The sequence below is a fragment of the Cottoperca gobio genome, chromosome 8 (genome assembly GCF_900634415.1).
Source record: "Cottoperca gobio chromosome 8, fCotGob3.1, whole genome shotgun sequence".
Taxonomy (NCBI): domain Eukaryota; kingdom Metazoa; phylum Chordata; class Actinopteri; order Perciformes; family Bovichtidae; genus Cottoperca; species Cottoperca gobio.
In genome coordinates, this window is record NC_041362.1 from 10,072,393 (window position 1) to 10,092,129 (window position 19,737).

General features: G+C 35.9%; 1 protein-coding gene and 3 long non-coding RNA genes across 4 annotated transcripts in view; 3 read left to right on the top strand and 1 right to left on the bottom strand.

The window, feature by feature from the left end:
- LOC115011782 (nuclear GTPase SLIP-GC-like) overlaps window positions 1-17,942 on the top strand; it is a 53,798-nt gene extending 35,856 nt beyond the window's left edge. The window contains exons 18-20 of the mRNA XM_029437022.1: window positions 6,531-6,639; window positions 17,536-17,670; window positions 17,935-17,942. Of these exons, the coding sequence (XP_029292882.1) occupies window positions 6,531-6,639; window positions 17,536-17,670; window positions 17,935-17,942 (252 nt within the window). The remainder of the gene's footprint in view (window positions 1-6,530; window positions 6,640-17,535; window positions 17,671-17,934) is intronic.
- On the bottom strand, window positions 310-892 carry LOC115012160 (uncharacterized). The gene is made up of 3 exons (XR_003832644.1): window positions 758-892; window positions 525-602; window positions 310-374 (listed from the first exon to the last, which is right to left on the bottom strand). It is a non-coding gene; the product is annotated as an uncharacterized LOC115012160 (long non-coding RNA).
- On the top strand, window positions 7,626-8,957 carry LOC115012162 (uncharacterized). The gene is made up of 2 exons (XR_003832646.1): window positions 7,626-7,671; window positions 7,781-8,957. It is a non-coding gene; the product is annotated as an uncharacterized LOC115012162 (long non-coding RNA).
- A 318-nt stretch (window positions 17,943-18,260) lies between the features above and the next one.
- On the top strand, window positions 18,261-19,110 carry LOC115012158 (uncharacterized). The gene is made up of 3 exons (XR_003832642.1): window positions 18,261-18,337; window positions 18,420-18,468; window positions 18,578-19,110. It is a non-coding gene; the product is annotated as an uncharacterized LOC115012158 (long non-coding RNA).
- The last annotated feature ends 627 nt before the right edge of the window (window positions 19,111-19,737 follow it).

Sequence of the window (19,737 nt, forward strand, 5' to 3'; positions counted from 1 at the left end):
TTTGTCCCTCAACACCCTAAAGAAGACTGTCATGTCGAAACGTTGGAAAGTTATCAAATATTTGTTTTATATCTTGGTTAAGAATGTGTCACTATTTTCCTTCACACCTAGGACTCCTACCATGAAAACAACAATGTCCCTGGTTTGAATCAGACTGAGGAAATGTGCTGCATGTCATCCCCCTCCTCATTTTCTATTTGCCTCTGATCTTTTATCAATTAAAAGCAAAGATGTCATACCATATAACAAAGAATATGGAAAGTTTAATAAACGTAATACTCACTTCAGGAACTTATTGAGCTTGTTGTCTTCGTTAGGCAGTTTCTGTTTGACACATCTCATGATGTTTTTCACATCAGTCAGAATGATTTCTTCTGTCAGAGTAAAAGTAAAGAACTATTCAGGAACCATGAACCAGTGTATCCAGTAAGCTGCACAATGAAGCACTTTCTCTGCCAATCCAATTTAGGATGCCTCAGAGTGTATCATCAGACATATAATTGTTTAGAAAGTAATATAAATACCTTGTATATCATCACGTGGCTGTTGTGTTGGTGGTTGACATTGTCTGGGTTCACCCTGAAGATCCAACTTTCTCTTTCCTTATTATATTAATTAAAAAAAGGGAAAAAGAAGTTTGTTGTATGAGCCTCTCACAATATTAAAACGTAGTCTCGTTATAGTTGCTATGTCAAAGCAAGATATAATCGCCTTGAAAGAACACTACATGTAATCAATACGATGCTGTGTATCTCACCTTCATTACTTGTGTTGCTGGTGGACGGACAAACCTGAGGATGAACATGAATATTTGACTCTTAAAACAGTATTTGATCAAGAAATGATATTCACACAGGCTGTGTCCATCCTGTCTAAGATGAGCCTTGCAAAACCCGGAGAATTGGAGTATAGATAGAGCCAATTTAGCATCCTTTTTCTGTTAGTTCAATAACTAAATCAACAACAACAACAGTACATATTAAGTGACATAGTACTTAACAATTTCCTAAGTATACAACACTGTGATCCAATGAGACAATTCTTTAGTGAAATATACATTTTCTCAGGACACTTCAGCTGCATATTAATAAAACAGAGCAACATTCACTGATGATTACTTGCCTGTGAAATTTAATGTTATCCTTACCTGAGCATAAATAGCTTGTTCTTCATATTCCTTCATAACACTGCAGATACAACTCTGTATAATTGTAATTAACACCTTAGATTATACATAAGTGTAGGAAACTCCTCGTGACAAAGGAAAATAATTGCAAATCTATAATAGTAAAGAATATTTTACTATTTGTCCTCTAACAGGGTTTTACATGTTTGAACATACAACTTTACAATTCTCACAGTGAAATTTGTATTTATGTTCTCAGGTAACCCTGGAAAGTTTTGAATAACGCAGAAAAGAGCCAACAAGTGATCACGGTCTTCAGTTAAAGAGGACTTTGTCTCAGGGCGCTTCAGATGATTATGCATGAAGAATAGAGGCTCGTTCACTGATTACATGCCTGTTAAATTCAATGTGATCCTAACCTGAACAGAAACAGCTTCTTCTTCATACTCCTGTTGACGCTGTAGATAAAAGTAATACTCTAAGTGTCCATGTAAAGTGTTTAGCAGACAATACAAATATAATACAAATATAATCTGTCTGATTGTAATTAATGCCTTAGATTAGATGATGCATAAGTGTAGGAAACTTACTTGAGCAGAAGATTCAACTGTTTCCTGATTTGTTGTGTTTTGTTCCTTCTAGAGACAAAAGAAAAGTTGCAAATTCATAATAATAAAGATATTCTAGTAAATGCTGTTATTGTCAATGAGATATTTTAATCCTTTATTTTTAGACGTCATTAAAACTTTTAACAGAAGTTTGTGCTTTCTGTAAATTAGAAATATATCTATATAAGTGAGATGTATGAGACTAAATACATAAATACAGAACATTACTTTTAACAACTTGAGTCTCTTCCTGAATTTTGACCTTGGTCCCACTGTTGGGATCAATTCAGCAAGTTCTCGATCCTCCAGACAGTAAAGACTTTCCTCGTCAATGCGTTGATCTGTAAATTAAAAAAAGATTAATTCATGGAAAAATTTTAACCAATTTTTATTTCTGTCGATAAGTACTTTGTAGGGAGTGAAATAATTGTGGGTTCAGCTTTTAAATTAAAAATGTTTAAGAACATTACAGCCTCACAGATCAAATGACCCGGCTGTATGCATATTCTTTGTTATATGGGCCTTGTTTTATATTTTAGACTGGTCTTAATTTTGCTCTTAGATTAGTGTAATTAAAAAATATATACTGACTTATTTTTTAAATAAAAAGTTAGCCACCTTACCTCCAGGCCGACTCAGAACTAAGAGCTGTGTTGCCATGGTAACCGCCTGTGACACGTGCTGACAAGAGGCACCAATAAAAAATAAAGAAGAAAACATATTAATAGTTTTAGAGACTGTAGTAAACGTGTTGAGGACATCGTCAGTAGTTTTCATGCAGAAACTATCCTAAGCCTGACTGACAGTAGACAGTAGGACTGAGCCCTGCCACATTATGAAGCTGCAGCATCTCAGCAGGTCTGCACTGCGATGACATTTTAAGCTCTGGAAGATTCTTGTGTTGTTGCACTCTTCACTGAATTTACACTGCAAAACGTCCTTGTTACTATTTAACTCTCTTTCAGAAAGCAAATGTTTTCTGCAGAAGTGACAGAAGCATAGCAGTTTGATAACGTTGCTTTGTCAGACAAGTTTTTTTTATTTGAAAAAAGTCATAATTTAACAGAATTTATATTAATTTAGTCTGAAGATAGTATTAGTCGTATTTTTTGACACAATCTTTAGTATATTGGTGTATATTTTTCAAACTAACCCATGAACCATATTTAACCTCTTGTACAACAGGTATAATATCAGGCATTTGGAGACAGACAAGAGGGAGGTGGTCGGTGTCTTTGGTAAAACGGGGGCTGGAAAGAGCTCTTTGATAAATGCCGTCATTGGAGAGAAGGATCTCTTGCCCTCTGGAGATATCAGTGCATGTACCACAGTCATGATTAAAGTGGAGGCTAACATGCAGAACTCAAAGTATGAGGCACACATTGAGTTCATCACAAAAGAGGTAAAATGAGCTGAATATGTTTGTTAACTTGAAGCTAAAAAGTTATAATGTAGCTGCAGAAAATAATGCAGGTGCTAATTACACAACATGCCATCTAATTGAACTAAGTTTTTATGTTTTTCATTCAGGAGTGGAGAGATGAGTTGTGGTATTTCCTTCGGCATAAAATGGATCAGGAAGATTATCAGGAAGAAGATCAGGAAGAAGATCAGGAAGAAGATCAGGAAGAAGACGATGGTTACCAGGACACTGAGGAAAAGCTCTCAGCGCTGTATGGAGAAGGATGGAAAAACAAATCCCCTAAAGAAGAAGAACTCATGGATGACGAGCATTTCAAAGAAATTCCAGAATTTCTCCAGTCCAAGAAGAAGATTCTGACATGTGAATCAGTAAGTGAGGCTAGAAATATTTTATGACTTCATAGAAAACATTCTTGCTTGTCTGACAAATATGGAGGTTTATGTAATCTGCTTTCCCTCTAGCCATTCCAGGTTGGTGTAGATTAACGGTAGATCAACAAATGTAAAAGTAAATTCAGTTTGTGAAAAGTACTTAAAAAAGGACTTTATCTATCTAATTTATCCTTCATCAGAAAATCACAACAAACATCGTCTACAAGTTACTAACTTACTTGCAAGAAGCTCCTGGATAATTCTAGGCACTATCATGTTTAAATTTAAAACCTAATTATTCACTATCGCCAAAGAAAATGTCTTTCAACTTAAGGTTTGCTACTTACTAATTAAATTGAGACTTTTTTATTTTGTTTGTTCATCAAAATGAAATTCCCTTATATTGTCTTAATCTTACTTTATTATGTATTTCAGGCTGAAAAGCTTTCTACTGAATTAGTCAAATACACAAGAAGTGACTCAAAAGACGGAGAAGATAAAGATGTGAAGAGGTGGTATTTGGCCACTGGTGAAGTGCGTGACTGTCAAGGTGCCCAATAATAAACTTCTCCAGCATGTCACACTTGTGGATGTGCCTGGAAATGGGGACCGTAACAAGAGCAGAGACCAGATGTGGAAAAGGGTAATTTATTCACGTTCAATTCTCCTTATTGTGTATTAGTGTTGTCTGGGAACTGTGACAAAGCTCTGACATTCAGTAATCATAATGAACTTCCAGGTTGTTGAAAGTTGTTCTACAGTGTGGATTGTGACCGACATTAATCGAGCAGCATCAGAGAGGGAACCCTGGGACATCCTGAGAGATGCCAGTAGCCACATGGGAAATGGTGGCGAGTGTCAGAACATTCACTTCATCTGCACCAAATCTGATCTTATTAAAGGTTCAGATGATCTGTGAGTGATTTAAGATGCCAAAAGTAGATATTTGAATTGAACATTCAATGTAGACACTAAATACTGTGAGCTGTTCCACTTGATACAAATCTTTTGTTATAGTTCAGCAGCTGATGTTCGTGCTTTCATAGCTAAAAAAACGCAAGTCAAGAAAAAAATGAGGCAAGAATTCAGCAAACTACACAAGGTTAAGGTGAGTTTTATAGACTGAAAGAAAATCCAACACAAAGATTGTCTACAACTGCAAGTCTGTATTAAAATCAAATCTCATTTTTTCAGAAACATTTCAGTGATGAATGTTTCAAAGTGTTCACAGTGAGCTCCACAGAGTTTCTAGAAAAGAAACGTCTACAGCAAGATGACACTGGTGAGTGAAGTCTCCATATATGAGCCCTGGATAACAGAAATATATAGCTCAAATTCAAATATGTAATGTAAGGTCAATATATCAATAAATGTTTTACAGAAATACCAAAACTTCAGGAATTCCTGAAAGGTCTCAATGACCGGCACTCGGAGACATTAAACTATGTGTCTAGAGCTCGAGGGATTCTCTCTCTGATGCACGGGGCAAGCCGTAGAGAAGGGGTAAGATTAAGTAATAAAACCTCTCACATTGTCTTTGTCTAATCATTTTCATGGCAAAAATGTAAGCTGAAGGATACGCTCAAATTCAGTGTAAACATGGGAAAGTCAGAGACAGACCGCTTACATGTAATGTCACCCCTGCAGACGTTTTAGCCACCAAGGTAGTTGATTTCACGAGTTTCTGTTGCTTCAGAGAAGATGCATAACCACAGTAATTAAAGGCTGGTCGTACTCGAGACCAACAGAATCAGGGAGCATTATAGTTGTATTGCTTTAAATACTGAATGTGTTGTGTTTGGTTTCAGGCTGACATAAAGACAGCTGTGTGCAAAGACCTTGAAGAAGAGCTGAAGCATGAACTGGAAAAAGTCAGGAAACCAATAGAAGAGACTTTTCAGGCTTTTGAAAAATGCCTCAGTGAGGGGGTTGAAAAATCTAAGAGTTCATGTGAAGAAGTCTTGAAGTCGGTCATACATCCTGTACGTACTTTAGTTGTTATTACATCAAAACTACTGATTTTGCACTTCCTGTGAATATGTCTTTAAAATGTTTATTTTGTTTCAGGCTAAGAAAAGTCGTGGTTTTCACAGTACATTGAAGCGTATAGTTGAGAACGATGGCATCCACAAAACAAAAAAAGGGAAGCAAATAAATCTCAATATGAAGTTAACTTCATGCCTGACTGACAGCATTGATGAGAAATTCAAGGAGACCTTCCCGTAAGAAATGACTTAACTAAGACATAAAACCCTGTGTTGGCTAAGTTTACAAATGATGGGGAATTATTGATTCTACATTATATAGTTATACAAATGATGTATTACAATACATTAAATTACATGATTGAAATACAAACTTGTCAATGCTTCATGTTTATGAAACATTTCTTCCTGTTAACATGTTTCAGAAATGAAGGAAAACGTGGACCATTCAAAGGAGTCATCAATATGTTTTCACTTGGCATAAAGAGGATGATGAGAGAGAAGAGAGAGTACAAAGATGTCATTCTGCAGCTGATCTTTCTCATGACAGAGGTAAAAGATGAGAACAGTACCGTGCTATTCATTAGTCCATTATCAAAGCTGTTTGTCCAGGTCATGGAGACTTGAGCGCAAACATCAAGTTGGTAACTGATGACTGAACATTAAAGAATTAAATGCAATCAAAATAGATATTTTTAGCTGTCAACATATTTATATACACTGTAAATGAAGAAGTTAGAAGTTAGATAGAACTGGAGAAAAAATAACTAATGGGGTTTTGTTTGGTTTGAGGCTGACATGAACACAGCTGTGTGCACAGACATTGAGTTAAAGATGAGGCGTAGTCTGACCTGCACTTCCACATGGTGGAAAACAGCTCCCATTTTAAAGTCAGTTTGAATAATGTACTGCTTTGTCACGTAAAATCTGGAAGGAAAGTAAAATATGAGCCATATTTGTACTACTTTGATTTATTATTAAAATAGGTTTATTTATGCTTCATATTTTCTCTCTAAGGAAGAAAAAATGAAGACAAAACTCAACAAAATCATCCGTGAGGATAAGAAAATGATCTACAGCAGTCTGACGACAACAATTGAGAACACCATGGAAGAATGCTATGAAGGTAAGATAAAAGATCATGACATATGAAACCTGACACAATAAAAATACATATTCATGATGATTGTGCAGAACATTTTAATTTAATGTTTTTCTGTTTTATTGTAGAAGCAAAGAAATTCAGTGGAGTGGGCTCACAGAAAAACATTGTGAAGCACGTACAGGATTCAAAGAACGTCATGTTTGAGCAGGCTAAAGATGTTATGTTGAACCATCTCACAGAATTGAAGGTTTGTCACATTTTATATTACGTCACGCAGTGATGATGATATAGTAAAACATGTTGTGCTGCACATCTTTATCTTTATCCATGATTCTAGGTCTTCATTTACATAAAGGATTTTTCTATATTGAAGGGGAATATGATTCATTCTTAAAGCTGCTTTTCCCACTGAAAACCCAGCAGACACTTTCACAAACATTCAACTATTTTAATCTTAGACAGAAACATACAAAGGATTATATATATTATATATTTAACCTTAATGCCAACTCTGAGCCGCCCTGTGAACACATCTTAACACTGATTTCATGTAGGATTCAGTTCATCTTGAATATTATGACACAATATTTGACAGTGTGAGTGATAAGTGATAAATATTTTCATCCTAATTTAGTTTAAGATCCTGGAGACACTGAAGAAAACCATGCAGGAATCAATCGAGCTGTCGCTCAAGACAGAAGGTGTCTCGATCCCAGGTAAAGGGAACCTAACAAAATCACAAATAATACTGTAGATATTTATTTTTCATTAAGAAGTCAATACATTTCCAAACGTGTAATAAATAGTGCACTTGTTTCAAACAATATGTTTTTTGTTTTTTAGATGTGACAGTGGAGCTTGAGATGGTGAAGAACTACTACAATGAACTGATGGGAAGCCCAGATACAGAATCACTTCTCTGGTAAAACCTTTGTTAAAATATACATAATGCTCTGATTATGAGCACTTCTGAATAACGCTAACAGTGCTTCTTATTACACTAGGGCTGATTCACCCGGCCAAGCAGCTGCACTGCGTCCATGACGTGCACAGGTACGTTTTAGTCAATATGATGATCCGAATAGATTATATGACATCTACCGTTTGTCATTAATATTTAATGTCACAACCTCACTGTTTATCTCTCTGGTGGACGTTTCAGGTTTCAGGAGGCCTCATAACCCACTGAGGGTCCCTGCAGCACGCTGGTTAGAGTCTCGTGACTCAAAGTACTTATCCCTGTTCTCTTTGAGTGTTTGTTTGTTGTGAATTACACGCAGACAGATTTCAGATTTTCTATTTTTGGTATGACATCTTTGCTTTTAATTGCTAAAAGATCAGAGGCAAACAGAAAATGAGGAGGGGGATGACATGCAGCACATTTCCTCAGTCTGATTCAAACCAGGGACATTGTTGTTTTCATGGTAGGAGTCCTAGGTGTGAAGGAAAATAGTGACACACTCTTAACCAAGATATAAAACAAATATTTGATAACTTTCCAACGTTTCGACATGACAGTCTTCTTTAGGGTGTTGAGGGACGAAAACACAGACATTTAATAAGACACAGGTGTGCTCTATCAAGGGGAGTGTCCTCAATGACATTTACATCATGTAGCTCCCTGATTCATGTCATTTAAAAAAGCAGTTTGATCAAAGCCTTAGTTTATACTGTGTATCAAGGAACATGTCTTTGTCAATATTAAAAGACAGCTGAACCTAAAGATATAATATGTAACTTTTCCACATTAATATGTCTAAAAACAACTAGAACTGTGTTATGTGTTGTGTTGAGTCGTGTACTTATGTTCTCCAACATGTTTCCTACTATTTTAAAACCTAGAGAAATACATAATTTAAACAAGGTGATGGTGTATTTCATTCAGTCTTTCAGGTCTTACAATCTTTCTTCTTTTTGATTGATCTGTTTTTAATCTTTTTTGTAATCTGTTTTTATTACATTAGTGTGGTATTGGTTGGTTAGTATAGGCTGAAATATCAATGATTTTGTGGGTGTCTAATTAAATGCTGAACCTTGGTGACAGCACAAACTGTAGGATGGATTTGACTTTATGCTTCTGAAAGAATCAACTTGATCTTTTATCTATCATATTCAATGACAAAACTGTTGCTTAGTGCAACACAATTGTTTCTGTTTGTGTTCATTCATATATGAGAAATATAGAGATCTAGATGATAGTAATAACTTGGCTTAACTGGTTTCTTGTTATTTACTCAACAATTGTTTTGTTTTAATCTACGCTGATTCTAAATGCATGCAATGTATTTGATATGGTGTACTGTCCAATAAACCTCAATAAAATACACGTTTGAGTCAAAGTGCCACATGTAGTTTGTCTTCTTTATGGTTTTGTTATAGGACTTAAAACTCACCATGGGTGCCAGGGCCTTCAGCTGCACTGCTCACAGGCTCTGGAATTATGTCCCTCCACACATCTGACAGTCCAAAACTATTACAACATTCAAGTCCCACCTCAAATCTCACTTATTCAAGTTGGCCTACTCTCTGTAGTCTCCATCATCCTGTGTCCTCTCCCCCTCTTCTCTTTCTTGCTTTCTTCATGTGTCTCCACCTTATCTCTGGTTTTGTTTGTCTGCTCTCCCTTCCAATGTCCTGCTCTTTTTATTTCTTGTATTTTGTACGGTGTCCTTGGGTGTCTTGAAAGGCGCCTCTAAATCAAATGTATTATTATTATTATTATTATTATTATTAAAAGCTGCTCTAGGTTCTGTCGTGGAATTCAGCCGATGCCAACTAAACTAAAGTGTTGTGAGAAGTAAATCTTTTATACTGAAATAAAGGTACCTGAGGAAATAAGTAGTCTTAGAGCTCTTTATTCTTTGCAAAGAAGGTTCAATTGTCCCACAGAGTGCAAGCAGTCTGGGTGAGGAAGAATGAAAACGTGTATCGATGTGTTCATATATTTTAAAGGTAAACAAAGGGGAGGTTTGGAAGAGTCGTAAAGCTTATAAACACATGACATAGACCAGACCCTGTGCCCCATTTGGTTGGGTCCCCTAAAGTATATGACCCTAATGAAATGCCATTACCCCTAGTCCTCTACTCCCCAAAGAGAGTGATAAGAGAAATACCTCCTGAGTAAACAGTGGAATGTATCTAACTGGTACCGTGTGAAACTAAGACAAACACATCTACAATGTACGCATATAATTATAAGCAAAGCATATCATCAAATGTACCATTACAGTTCTCTCTTACATCAGTTTCTATTGTAAGATAAACAAATGATTTTCAGCCTTGTTCTTGACTTCTTACTGAAAACTCCTAAAAGTTGTTTCTTAAAATCGAGTTTAGAAAGTGTATGCAAGTTGTTCTGTGTACTTGTTTAAACATTCCCTCGTCAGGTGACAGCAATAATGATTGCTCTTCTTGTCCAAAGTGTGTTTTTCATTGAGGATTAATGTTAATGGAAGGTTTTATGCTCGTTCATGTTAGCAAAGTGCTACTTACTGATGCAAGAACATGGAACATGGCATCTTGTTTAATACAGCTTTTTATCACCACTTAGTACTTATGTACATTTACTTCTATTTTCTGAAGCAGTAACATCACTCTGTAAACTCACTAATAGCTCTCAGATACATGAAGTGACTTCCTCACTCAAGTTTGTGGAAATCGTGAATGTGGGATACAATATGACAGTAAAAGTTAGAAAGACATTTGGGATCAGAGAGAGAAAGCGCAATAATATCAGGCATCACACACAAATTATGTTGCAATAAAACACCCTGTGTTTAGCAAGCGGCCTATCTTGTATGCCTTAAGGCAGGGATGGGCAACTTTGAAGATAAGGAAGGTCACAAAAAATGTGTCTGACAGATTGATTTCTTGAAATTGAGGGTGAGGGCTGCCCATCCCTGGCTTAATGGTTAGTATCTCTCCAGGATAAAAGGTTTGCATTATTTTGCAGAAGTTAGTCTATGGGTGCATTTGTGCTTATAATATACCCGAACACTGTAAGACCTTACTTCTCCATATCGCTGACCCTAACCCAACCGGCATTTATTTTCTTCCACTTCAAGCACTGGAGGCAAGTAAACAGCAGAGCAGCATCTGTGAGAAATAAATGACAGATTAGTCAGTTAGTTGTGACGTAACTTGTGAGCAAAAATATCTTTTGACACTTTCTTGAGTCTGCCATAATCAGTTTAATAACCTCTAATTAACCTAAGTGATCAGAACTGTCCTGAGTTGTAGTGGTTGATTTAAACATAATTATTTGTTTATCCTCCAGTTGCTGTTCTTGGTCATGGATGATTTTGTTCGCAACAAATTAACTGAGTGGAATCTCAGCGACTGGATAGAAACATTCAAAGGTAAAGTCTTACCATGCTTCTTCATCGTGCACATATATTCTACACTGTTGCTATAACCTATCAATACTGAAACATTTGAGCATCTAGTCATACACACATACACAATGATCAAACATTGTTCTGTAGTACAATGCTTACATATGCTTAAACTATATAGTTTTAAGAATATGGAGAGAGATCAGCGTTGACAAATCCTGACAATTTGTGTCTGTGTTCAGAGAGTACAAAAGCACTATTGGTAAAGACCTTGTATATTTTCACACAGAAGGGACACGTTAATTAACTTGACAGTAACTGCTGTTCTGTGGCATATGTTGGGTTATTGAAATTAATTCTCAATTTTCCATGAAAAATTAATTCCAATTAATTACAGATCAACGCATTGACAAGGAAAGTCTTTACTGTCTGGGTGATCAAGAAATTGCTGAATTGATCCCAACAGTGGGACCAAGGTCAAAATTCAAGAAGAGACTCAAGTTGTTAAAGGTAATGTTCTGCACTGGGAAGACAATTTACACAAATACTGTATTTAGTCTCATACATCTCATTTGTGTAGATATATTTAGAATTTACAGAAGCACAAAGTTCTGTGAAAAGTTTTAATGACGTCTAAAAATAAAGGATAAATAATATCTCATTGTTAATGACAGCATTTATTAGAATGTCTTTATTGTTATGAATTTGCAACTATTTTCTTTTGTCACTAGGAAGAACAAAACACAACAAATCTGGAAACAGTTGAATCTTCTGCTCAAGTAAGTTTCCTACACTTATGTATCATCTAATCTAAGGCATTAATTACAATCAGACAGATTATATTTTTAATGTCTGCTAAACACTTTACATGGACACTTAGAGTATCACTTTTATCTACAGTGTAAACAGGAGTATGAAGAAGAAGCTGTTTCTGCTCAGGTTAGGATCACATTGAATTTAACAGGCATGTAATCAGTGAACGAGCCTCTATTCTCCATGCATAATCATCTGAAGCGCCCTGAGACAAAGTCCTCTTTAACTGAAGACCGTGATCACTTGTTGGCTCTTTTCTACGTTCTTCAAAACTTTCCAGAGTTTTTCCAGGCTCATCCCAGATTAGCTGAGAACATAAATACAAATTTCACTGTGAGAATTGTAAAGTTGTATGTTCAAGCATGTAAAACCCTGTTAGAGGACAAATAGTAAAATATTCTTTACTATTATAGATTTGCAATTATTTTCCTTTGTCACTAGGAGTTTCCTACACTTATGTATCATCTAAGGCGTTAATTACAATTATACAGAGTTGTATCTGCAGTGTTATGAAGGAATATGAAGAACAAGCTATTTATGCTCAGGTAAGGATCACATGAAATAACATTTTGCAAGGCTCATTTTAGACAGGATGGACACAGCCTGTGTGAATATCATTTCTTGATCAAATACTGTTTTAAGAGTCAAATATTCATGTTCATCCTCAGGTTTGTCCGTCCACCAGCAACACAAGTAATGAAGGTGAGATACACAGCATCGTATTGATTACATGTAGTGTTCTTTCAAGGCGGTTATATCTTGCTTTGACATAGCAACTATAACGAGACTACGTTTTAATATTGTGAGAGGCTCATACAACAAACTTCTTTTTCCCTTTTTTTAATTAATAAAATAAGGAAAGAGAAAGTTGGATCTTCAGGGTGAACCCAGACAATGTCAACCACCAACACAACAGCCACGTGATGATATACAAGGTATTTATATTACTTTCTAAACAATTATATGTCTGATGATACACTCTGAGGCATCCTAAATTGGATTGGCAGAGAAAGTGCTTCATTGTGCAGCTTACTGGATACACTGGTTCATGGTTCCTGAATAGTTCTTTACTTTTACTCTGACAGAAGAAATCATTCTGACTGATGTGAAAAACATCATGAGATGTGTCCATCAGAAACTGCCTAACGAAGACAACAAGCTCAATAATTTCCTGAAGTGAGTATTACGTTTATTGAACTTTCCATATTCTTTGTTATATGGGCCTTGTTTTATATTTTAGACTGGTCTTAATTTTGCTCTTAGATTAGTGTAATGCAAATACATACTGACTTATTTTTTAAATAAAAACTTAACCACCTTACCTCCTGGCCGACTCAGAACTAAGAGCTGCGTTGCCATGGTAACCGCCTGTGACACCTGCTGACAAGAGTCACCAATAAAAAGTAAAGAAGAAAACATGTTCATAGTTTTAGAGACTGTAGTAAACCTGTTGAGGACATCGTCAGTAGTTTTCATGCAGAAACTATCCTAAGCCTGACTGACAGTAGACAGTAGGACTGAGCCCTGCCACATTATGAAGCTGCAGCATCTCAGCAGGTCTGCACTGCGATGACATTTTAAACTCTGGAAGATTCTTGTGTTGTTGCACTCTTCACTGAATTTACACTGCAAAACGTCCTTGTTACTATTTAACTCTCTTTCAGAAAGCAAATGTTTTCTGCAGAAGTGACAGAAGCATAGCAGTTTGATAACGTTGCTTTGTCAGACAAGTTTTATTTATTTTTTTAAGTCATAATTTACCCAGAATTTATATTATTTTAGTCTGAAGATAGTATTATGCTTGAGTAGGCTGTTCGTTGATGGATTTCTTCCTGATTTTTAACACAATCTTTAGTATATTGGTGTATATTTTTCAAACTAACCCATGAACCATATTTAACCTCTTGTACAACAGGGATAAAATCAAGGATTTGGAGACAGACAAGAGGGAGGTGGTCGGTGTCTTTGGTAAAACGGGGGCTGGAAAGAGCTCTTTGATAAATGCCGTCATTGGAGAGAAGGATCTCTTGCCCTCTGGAGATATCAGTGCATGTACCACAGTCATGACTAAAGTGGAGGCTAACATGCAGAACTCAAAGTATGAGGCACACATTGAGTTCATCACAAAAGAGGTAAAATGAGCTGAATATGTTTGTTAACTTGAAGCTATTTTAAAAGTTATAATGTAGCTGCAGAAAATAATGCAGGTGCTAATTACACAACATGCCATCTAATTGAACTAAGTTTTTATGTTTTTCATTTAGGACTGGAGAGATGAGTTCTGGTATTTCCTTCAGCATAAAAGGGATCAGGAAAATGATCAGGAAGAAGATCAGGAAGAAGATCAGGAAGAAGATCAGGAAAATGATCAGGAAGAAGATCAGGAAGAAGACGATGGTTACCAGGACACTGAGGAAAAGCTCTCAGCGCTGTATGGAGAAGCATGGAAAAACCAATCCCTTGAAAACCTCATGGATTTCAAGCATTTCAAAGAAATTCCAGAATTTCTCCAGTCCAAGAAGAAGATTCTGACATGTAAATCAGTAAGTGAGGCTAGAAATATTATATGACTTCATAGAAAACATTCTTACTTGTCTGTCAAATATGAAGGTTTATGTAATCTGCTTTCCCTCTAGCCATTCCAGGTTGGTGTAGATTAACGGTAGATCAACAAATGTAAAAGTAAATTCAGTTTGTGAAAAGTACTTAAAAAAGGACTTTATCTATCTAATTTATCCTTCATCAGAAAATCACAACAAACATCGTCTACAAGTTACTAACTTACTTGCAAGAAGCTCCTGGATAATTCTAGGCACTATCATGTTTAAATTTAAAACCTAATTATTCACTATCGCCAAAGAAAATGTCTTTCAACTTAAGGTTTGCTACTTACTAATTAAATTGAGACTTTTTTATTTTGTTTGTTCATCAAAATGAAATTCCCTTATATTGTCTTAATCTTACTTTATTATGTATTTCAGGCTGAAAAGCTTTCTACTGAATTAGTCAAATACACAAGAAGTGACTCAGAAGACGGAGACGCTAAAGATGTGAAGAGGTGGTATTGGCCACTGGTGAAGTGCGTGACTGTCAAGGTACCCAATAATAAACTTCTCCAGCATGTCACACTTGTGGATCTGCCTGGAAATGGGGACCGTAACAAGAGCAGAGACCAGATGTGGAAAAGGGTAATTTATTCACGTTCAATTCTGCTTATTGTGTATTAGTGTTGTCTGGGAACTGTGACAAAGCTCTGACATTCAGTAATCATAATGAACTTCCAGGTTGTTGAAAGTTGTTCTACAGTGTGGATTGTGACCGACATTAATCGAGCAGCATCAGAGAGGGAACCCTGGGACATCCTGAGAGATGCCAGTAGCCACATGGGAAATGGTGGCGAGTGTCAGAACATTCACTTCATCTGCACCAAATCTGATCTTATTGAAGATTCAGATGATCTGTGAGTGATTTAAGATGCCAAAAGTAGATATTTGAATTGAACATTCAATGTAGACACTAAATACTGTGAGCTGTTCCACTTGATACAAATCTTTTGTTATAGTTCAGCAGCTGATGTTCGTGCTTTCATAGCTAAAAAAACGCAAGTCACGAAAAAAGTGAAGGAAGAATTCATCAAACTACACAAGGTTAAGGTGAGTTTTATAGACTGACAGAAAATCCAACATAGAGATTGTCTACAACTGCAAGTCTATTGAATTCAATCTTGTTTTTTCAGAAACATTTCAGTGATGAATGTTTCAAAGTGTTCACAGTGAGCTCCAAAGAGTTTCTAGAAAAGAAACGTCTAGAGCAAGATGACACTGGTGAGTGAAGTCTCCATATATGAGCCCTGGATAACAGAAATATATAGCTCAAATTCAAATATGTAATGTAATGTCAATATATCAATAAATGTTTTACAGAAATACCAAAACTTCAGGAATTCCTGAAAGGTCTCAATGACCGACACTCAGGAGACATTAAACTATGTGTCTAGAGCTCGATGGGATTCTCTCTCTGATGCACGGGGCGAGCCGTAGAGAAGGGGTAAGATCAAGTAATAAAACCTCTCACGTTGTCTTTGTCTAATCATTTTCATGGCAAAAATGTAAGCTGAAGGATACGCTCAAATTCAGTGTAAACATGGGAAAGTCAGAGACAGACCGCTTACATGTAATGTCACCCCTGCAGACGTTTTAGTCACCAAGGTAGTTGATTTCATGAGTTTCTGTTGCTTCAGAGAAGATGCATAACCAGAGTAATTAAAGGCTGGTCGTACTCGAGACCAACAGAATCAGGGAGCATTATAGTTGTATTTCTTTAAATACTGAATGTGTTGTGTTTGGTTTCAGGCTGACATAAAGACAGCTGTGTGCAAAGACCTTGAAGAAAAGCTGAAGCAGGAGCTGGAAAAAGTCAGGAAACCAATAGAAGAGACTTTTCAGGCTTTTGAAAAATGCCTCAGTGAGGGGGTTGAAAAATCTAAGAGTTCATGTGAAAAAATCTTGAAGTCGGTCATACATCCTCCTGTACGTACTTTAGTTGTTATTACATCAAAACTACTGATTTTGCACTTCCTGTGAATATGTCTTTAAAATGTTTATTTTGTTTCAGGCTAAGAAAAGTCGTGGTTTTCACATTACATTGAAGTGTATAGTTGAGAACTATGGCATCCACAAAACAAAAAAAGGGAAGCAAATAAATCTCAACATGAAGTTAACTTCATGCCTGACTGACAGCATTGATGAGAAATTCAAGGAGACCTTCCCGTAAGAAATGACTTAACTAAGACATAAAACCCTGTGTTGGCTAAGTTTACAAAATATGGGGAATTATTGATTCTACATTATATAGTTATACAAATGATGTATTACAATACATTAAATTACATGATTGAAATACAAACTTGTCAATGCTTCATGTTTATGAAACATTTCTTCCTGTTAACATGTTTCAGAAATGAAGGAAAATGTGGACCATTCAAAGGAGTCATCAATATGTTTTCACTTGGCATAAAGAGGATGAGAGAGAAGAGAGAGTACAAAGATGTCACACTGCAGCTGATCTTTCTCAGGACAGAGGTAAAAGATGAGAACAGTACCGTCCTATTCATTAGTCCATTATCAAAGCTGTTTGTCCAGGTCATGGAGACTTGAGCGCAAACATCAAGTTGGTAACTGATGACTGAACATTCAAGAATTAAATGCAAACAAAATAGATATTTTCAGCTGTCAACATATTTATATACACTGTAAATGAAGAAGTTAGAAGTTAGATAGAACTGGAGAAAAAATAACTAATGGGGTTTTGTTTGGTTTGAGGCTGACATGAACACAGCTGTGTGCACAGACATTGAGTTAAAGATGAGGCGTAGTCTGACCTGCACTTCCACATGGTGGAAAACAGCTCCCATTTTAAAGTCAGTTTGAATAATGTACTGCTTTGTCACGTAAAATCTGGAAGGAAAGAAAAATAAAGTAAAATATGAGCCATATTTGTACTACTTTGATTTATTATTAAAATAGGTTTATTTATGCTTCATATTTTCTCTCTAAGGAACAAAATATAAAGACAAAACTCAACAAAATCATCCGTGAGGATAAGAAAATTATCTACAGGAGTCTGACGACAACAATCGAGAGCACCATGAAAGAATGCTACGAAAGTAAGATAAAAGATCATGATATATAAATCCTGACACAATAAAAATACATATTCATGATGATTGTGCAGAACATTTTAATTGAATGTTTTTTCTGTTTTATTATAGAAGCAAAAGAAATCAAAGGACGGGACTCGCTGAAAAACATGAGGGACATTATTGTGAAACACGTACATGATTCAAAGAACATCATGTTTCAGCAGGCTAAAGATGATTATGTTGAAGAAGCTAAAAAAATTGAAGGTTTGTCACATTTTATATTATGTCACGCAGTGATGATGATATAGTAAAACATGTTGTGCTGCACATCTTTATCTTTATCCATGATTCTAGGTCTTCATTTACATAAAGGATTTTTCTATATTGAAGGGGAATATGATTCATTCTTAAAGCTGCTTTTCCCACTGAAAACCCAGCAGACACTTTCACAAACATTCAACTATATTAATCTTAGACAGAAACATACAAAGGATTATAGCTTTTAACCTTAATGCCAACTCTGAGCAGCCCTGTGAACACATCTTATCACTGATTTCATGTAGGATTCAGTTCATTTTGAATATTCTGACATAATATTTGACAGTGTGAGTGATAAGTGATAAATATTTTCATCCTAATTTAGTTTAAGATCCTGGAGACACTGAAGGAAACCATGCAGGAATCAATCGAGCTGTCGCTCAAGACAGAAGGTGTCTCGATCCCAGGTAAAGGGAACCTAACAAAATCACAAATAATACTGTAGATATTTATTTTTCATTAAGAAGTCAATACATTTCCAAACGTGTAATAAATAGTGCACTTGTTTCAAACAATATGTTTTTTGTTTTTTAGATGTTACAGAGGAGCTTGAGATGGTGAAGAACTACTACAATGAACTGATGGGAAGCCCAGATACAGAATCACTTCTCGGGTAAAACCTTTGTTAAAATATACATAATGCTCTGATTATGAGCACTTCTGAATAACGCTAACAGTGCTTCTTATTACACTAGGCCTGATTCACCCGGCCAAGCAGCTGCACTGCGTCCATGACGTGCACAGGTACGTTTTAGTCAATATGATGATCCGAATAGATTATATGACATCTACCGTTTGTCATTAATATTTAATGTCACAACCTCACTGTTTATCTCTCTGGTGGACGTTTCAGGTTTCAGGAGGCCTCATAACCCACTGAGGGTCCCTGCAGCACGCTGGTTAGAGTCTCGTGACTCAAAGTACTTATCCCTGTTCTCTTTGAGTGTTTGTTTGTTGTGAATTACACGCAGACAGTTTTCAGATTTTCTATTTTTGGTATGACATCTTTGCTTTTAATTGATAAAAGATCAGAGGCAAACAGAAAATGAGGAGGGGGATGACATGCAGCACATTTCCTCAGTCTGATTCAAACCAGGGACATTGTTGTTTTCATGGTAGGAGTCCTAGGTGTGAAGGAAAATAGTGACACACTCTTAACCAAGATATAAAACAAATATTTGATAACTTTCCAACGTTTCGACATGACAGTCTTCTTTAGGGTGTTGAGGGACGAAAACACAGACATTTAATAAGACACAGGTGTGCTCTATCAAGGGGAGTGTCCTCAATGACATTTACATCATGTAGCTCCCTGATTCATGTCATTTAAAAAAGCAGTTTGATCAAAGCCTTAGTTTATACTGTGTATCAAGGAACATGTCTTTGTCAATATTAAAAGACAGCTGAACCTAAAGATATAATATGTAACTTTTTCCACATTAATATGTCTAAAAACAGCTAGAACTGTGTTATGTGTTGTGTTGAGTCGTGTACTTATGTTCTCCAACATGTTTCCTACTATTTTAAAACCTAGAGAAATACATAATTTAAACAAGGTGATGGTGTATTTCATTCAGTCTTTCAGGTCTTACAATCTTTCTTCTTTTTGATTGATCTGTTTTTAATCTTTTTTGTAATCTGTTTTTATTACATTAGTGTGGTATTGGTTGGTTAGTATAGGCTGAAATATCAATGATTTTGTGGGTGTCTAATTAAATGCTGAACCTTGGTGACAGCACAAACTGTAGGATGGATTTGACTTTATGCTTCTGAAAGAATGAACTCGATCTTTTATCTATCATATTCAATGACAAAACTGTTGCTTAGTGCAACACAATTGTTTCTGTTTGTGTTCATTCATATATGAGAAATATAGAGATCTAGATGATAGTAATAACTTGGCTTAACTGGTTTCTTGTTATTTACTCAACAATTGTTTTGTTTTAATCTACGCTGATTCTAAATGCATGCAATGTATTTGATATGGTGTACTGTCCAATAAACCTCAATAAA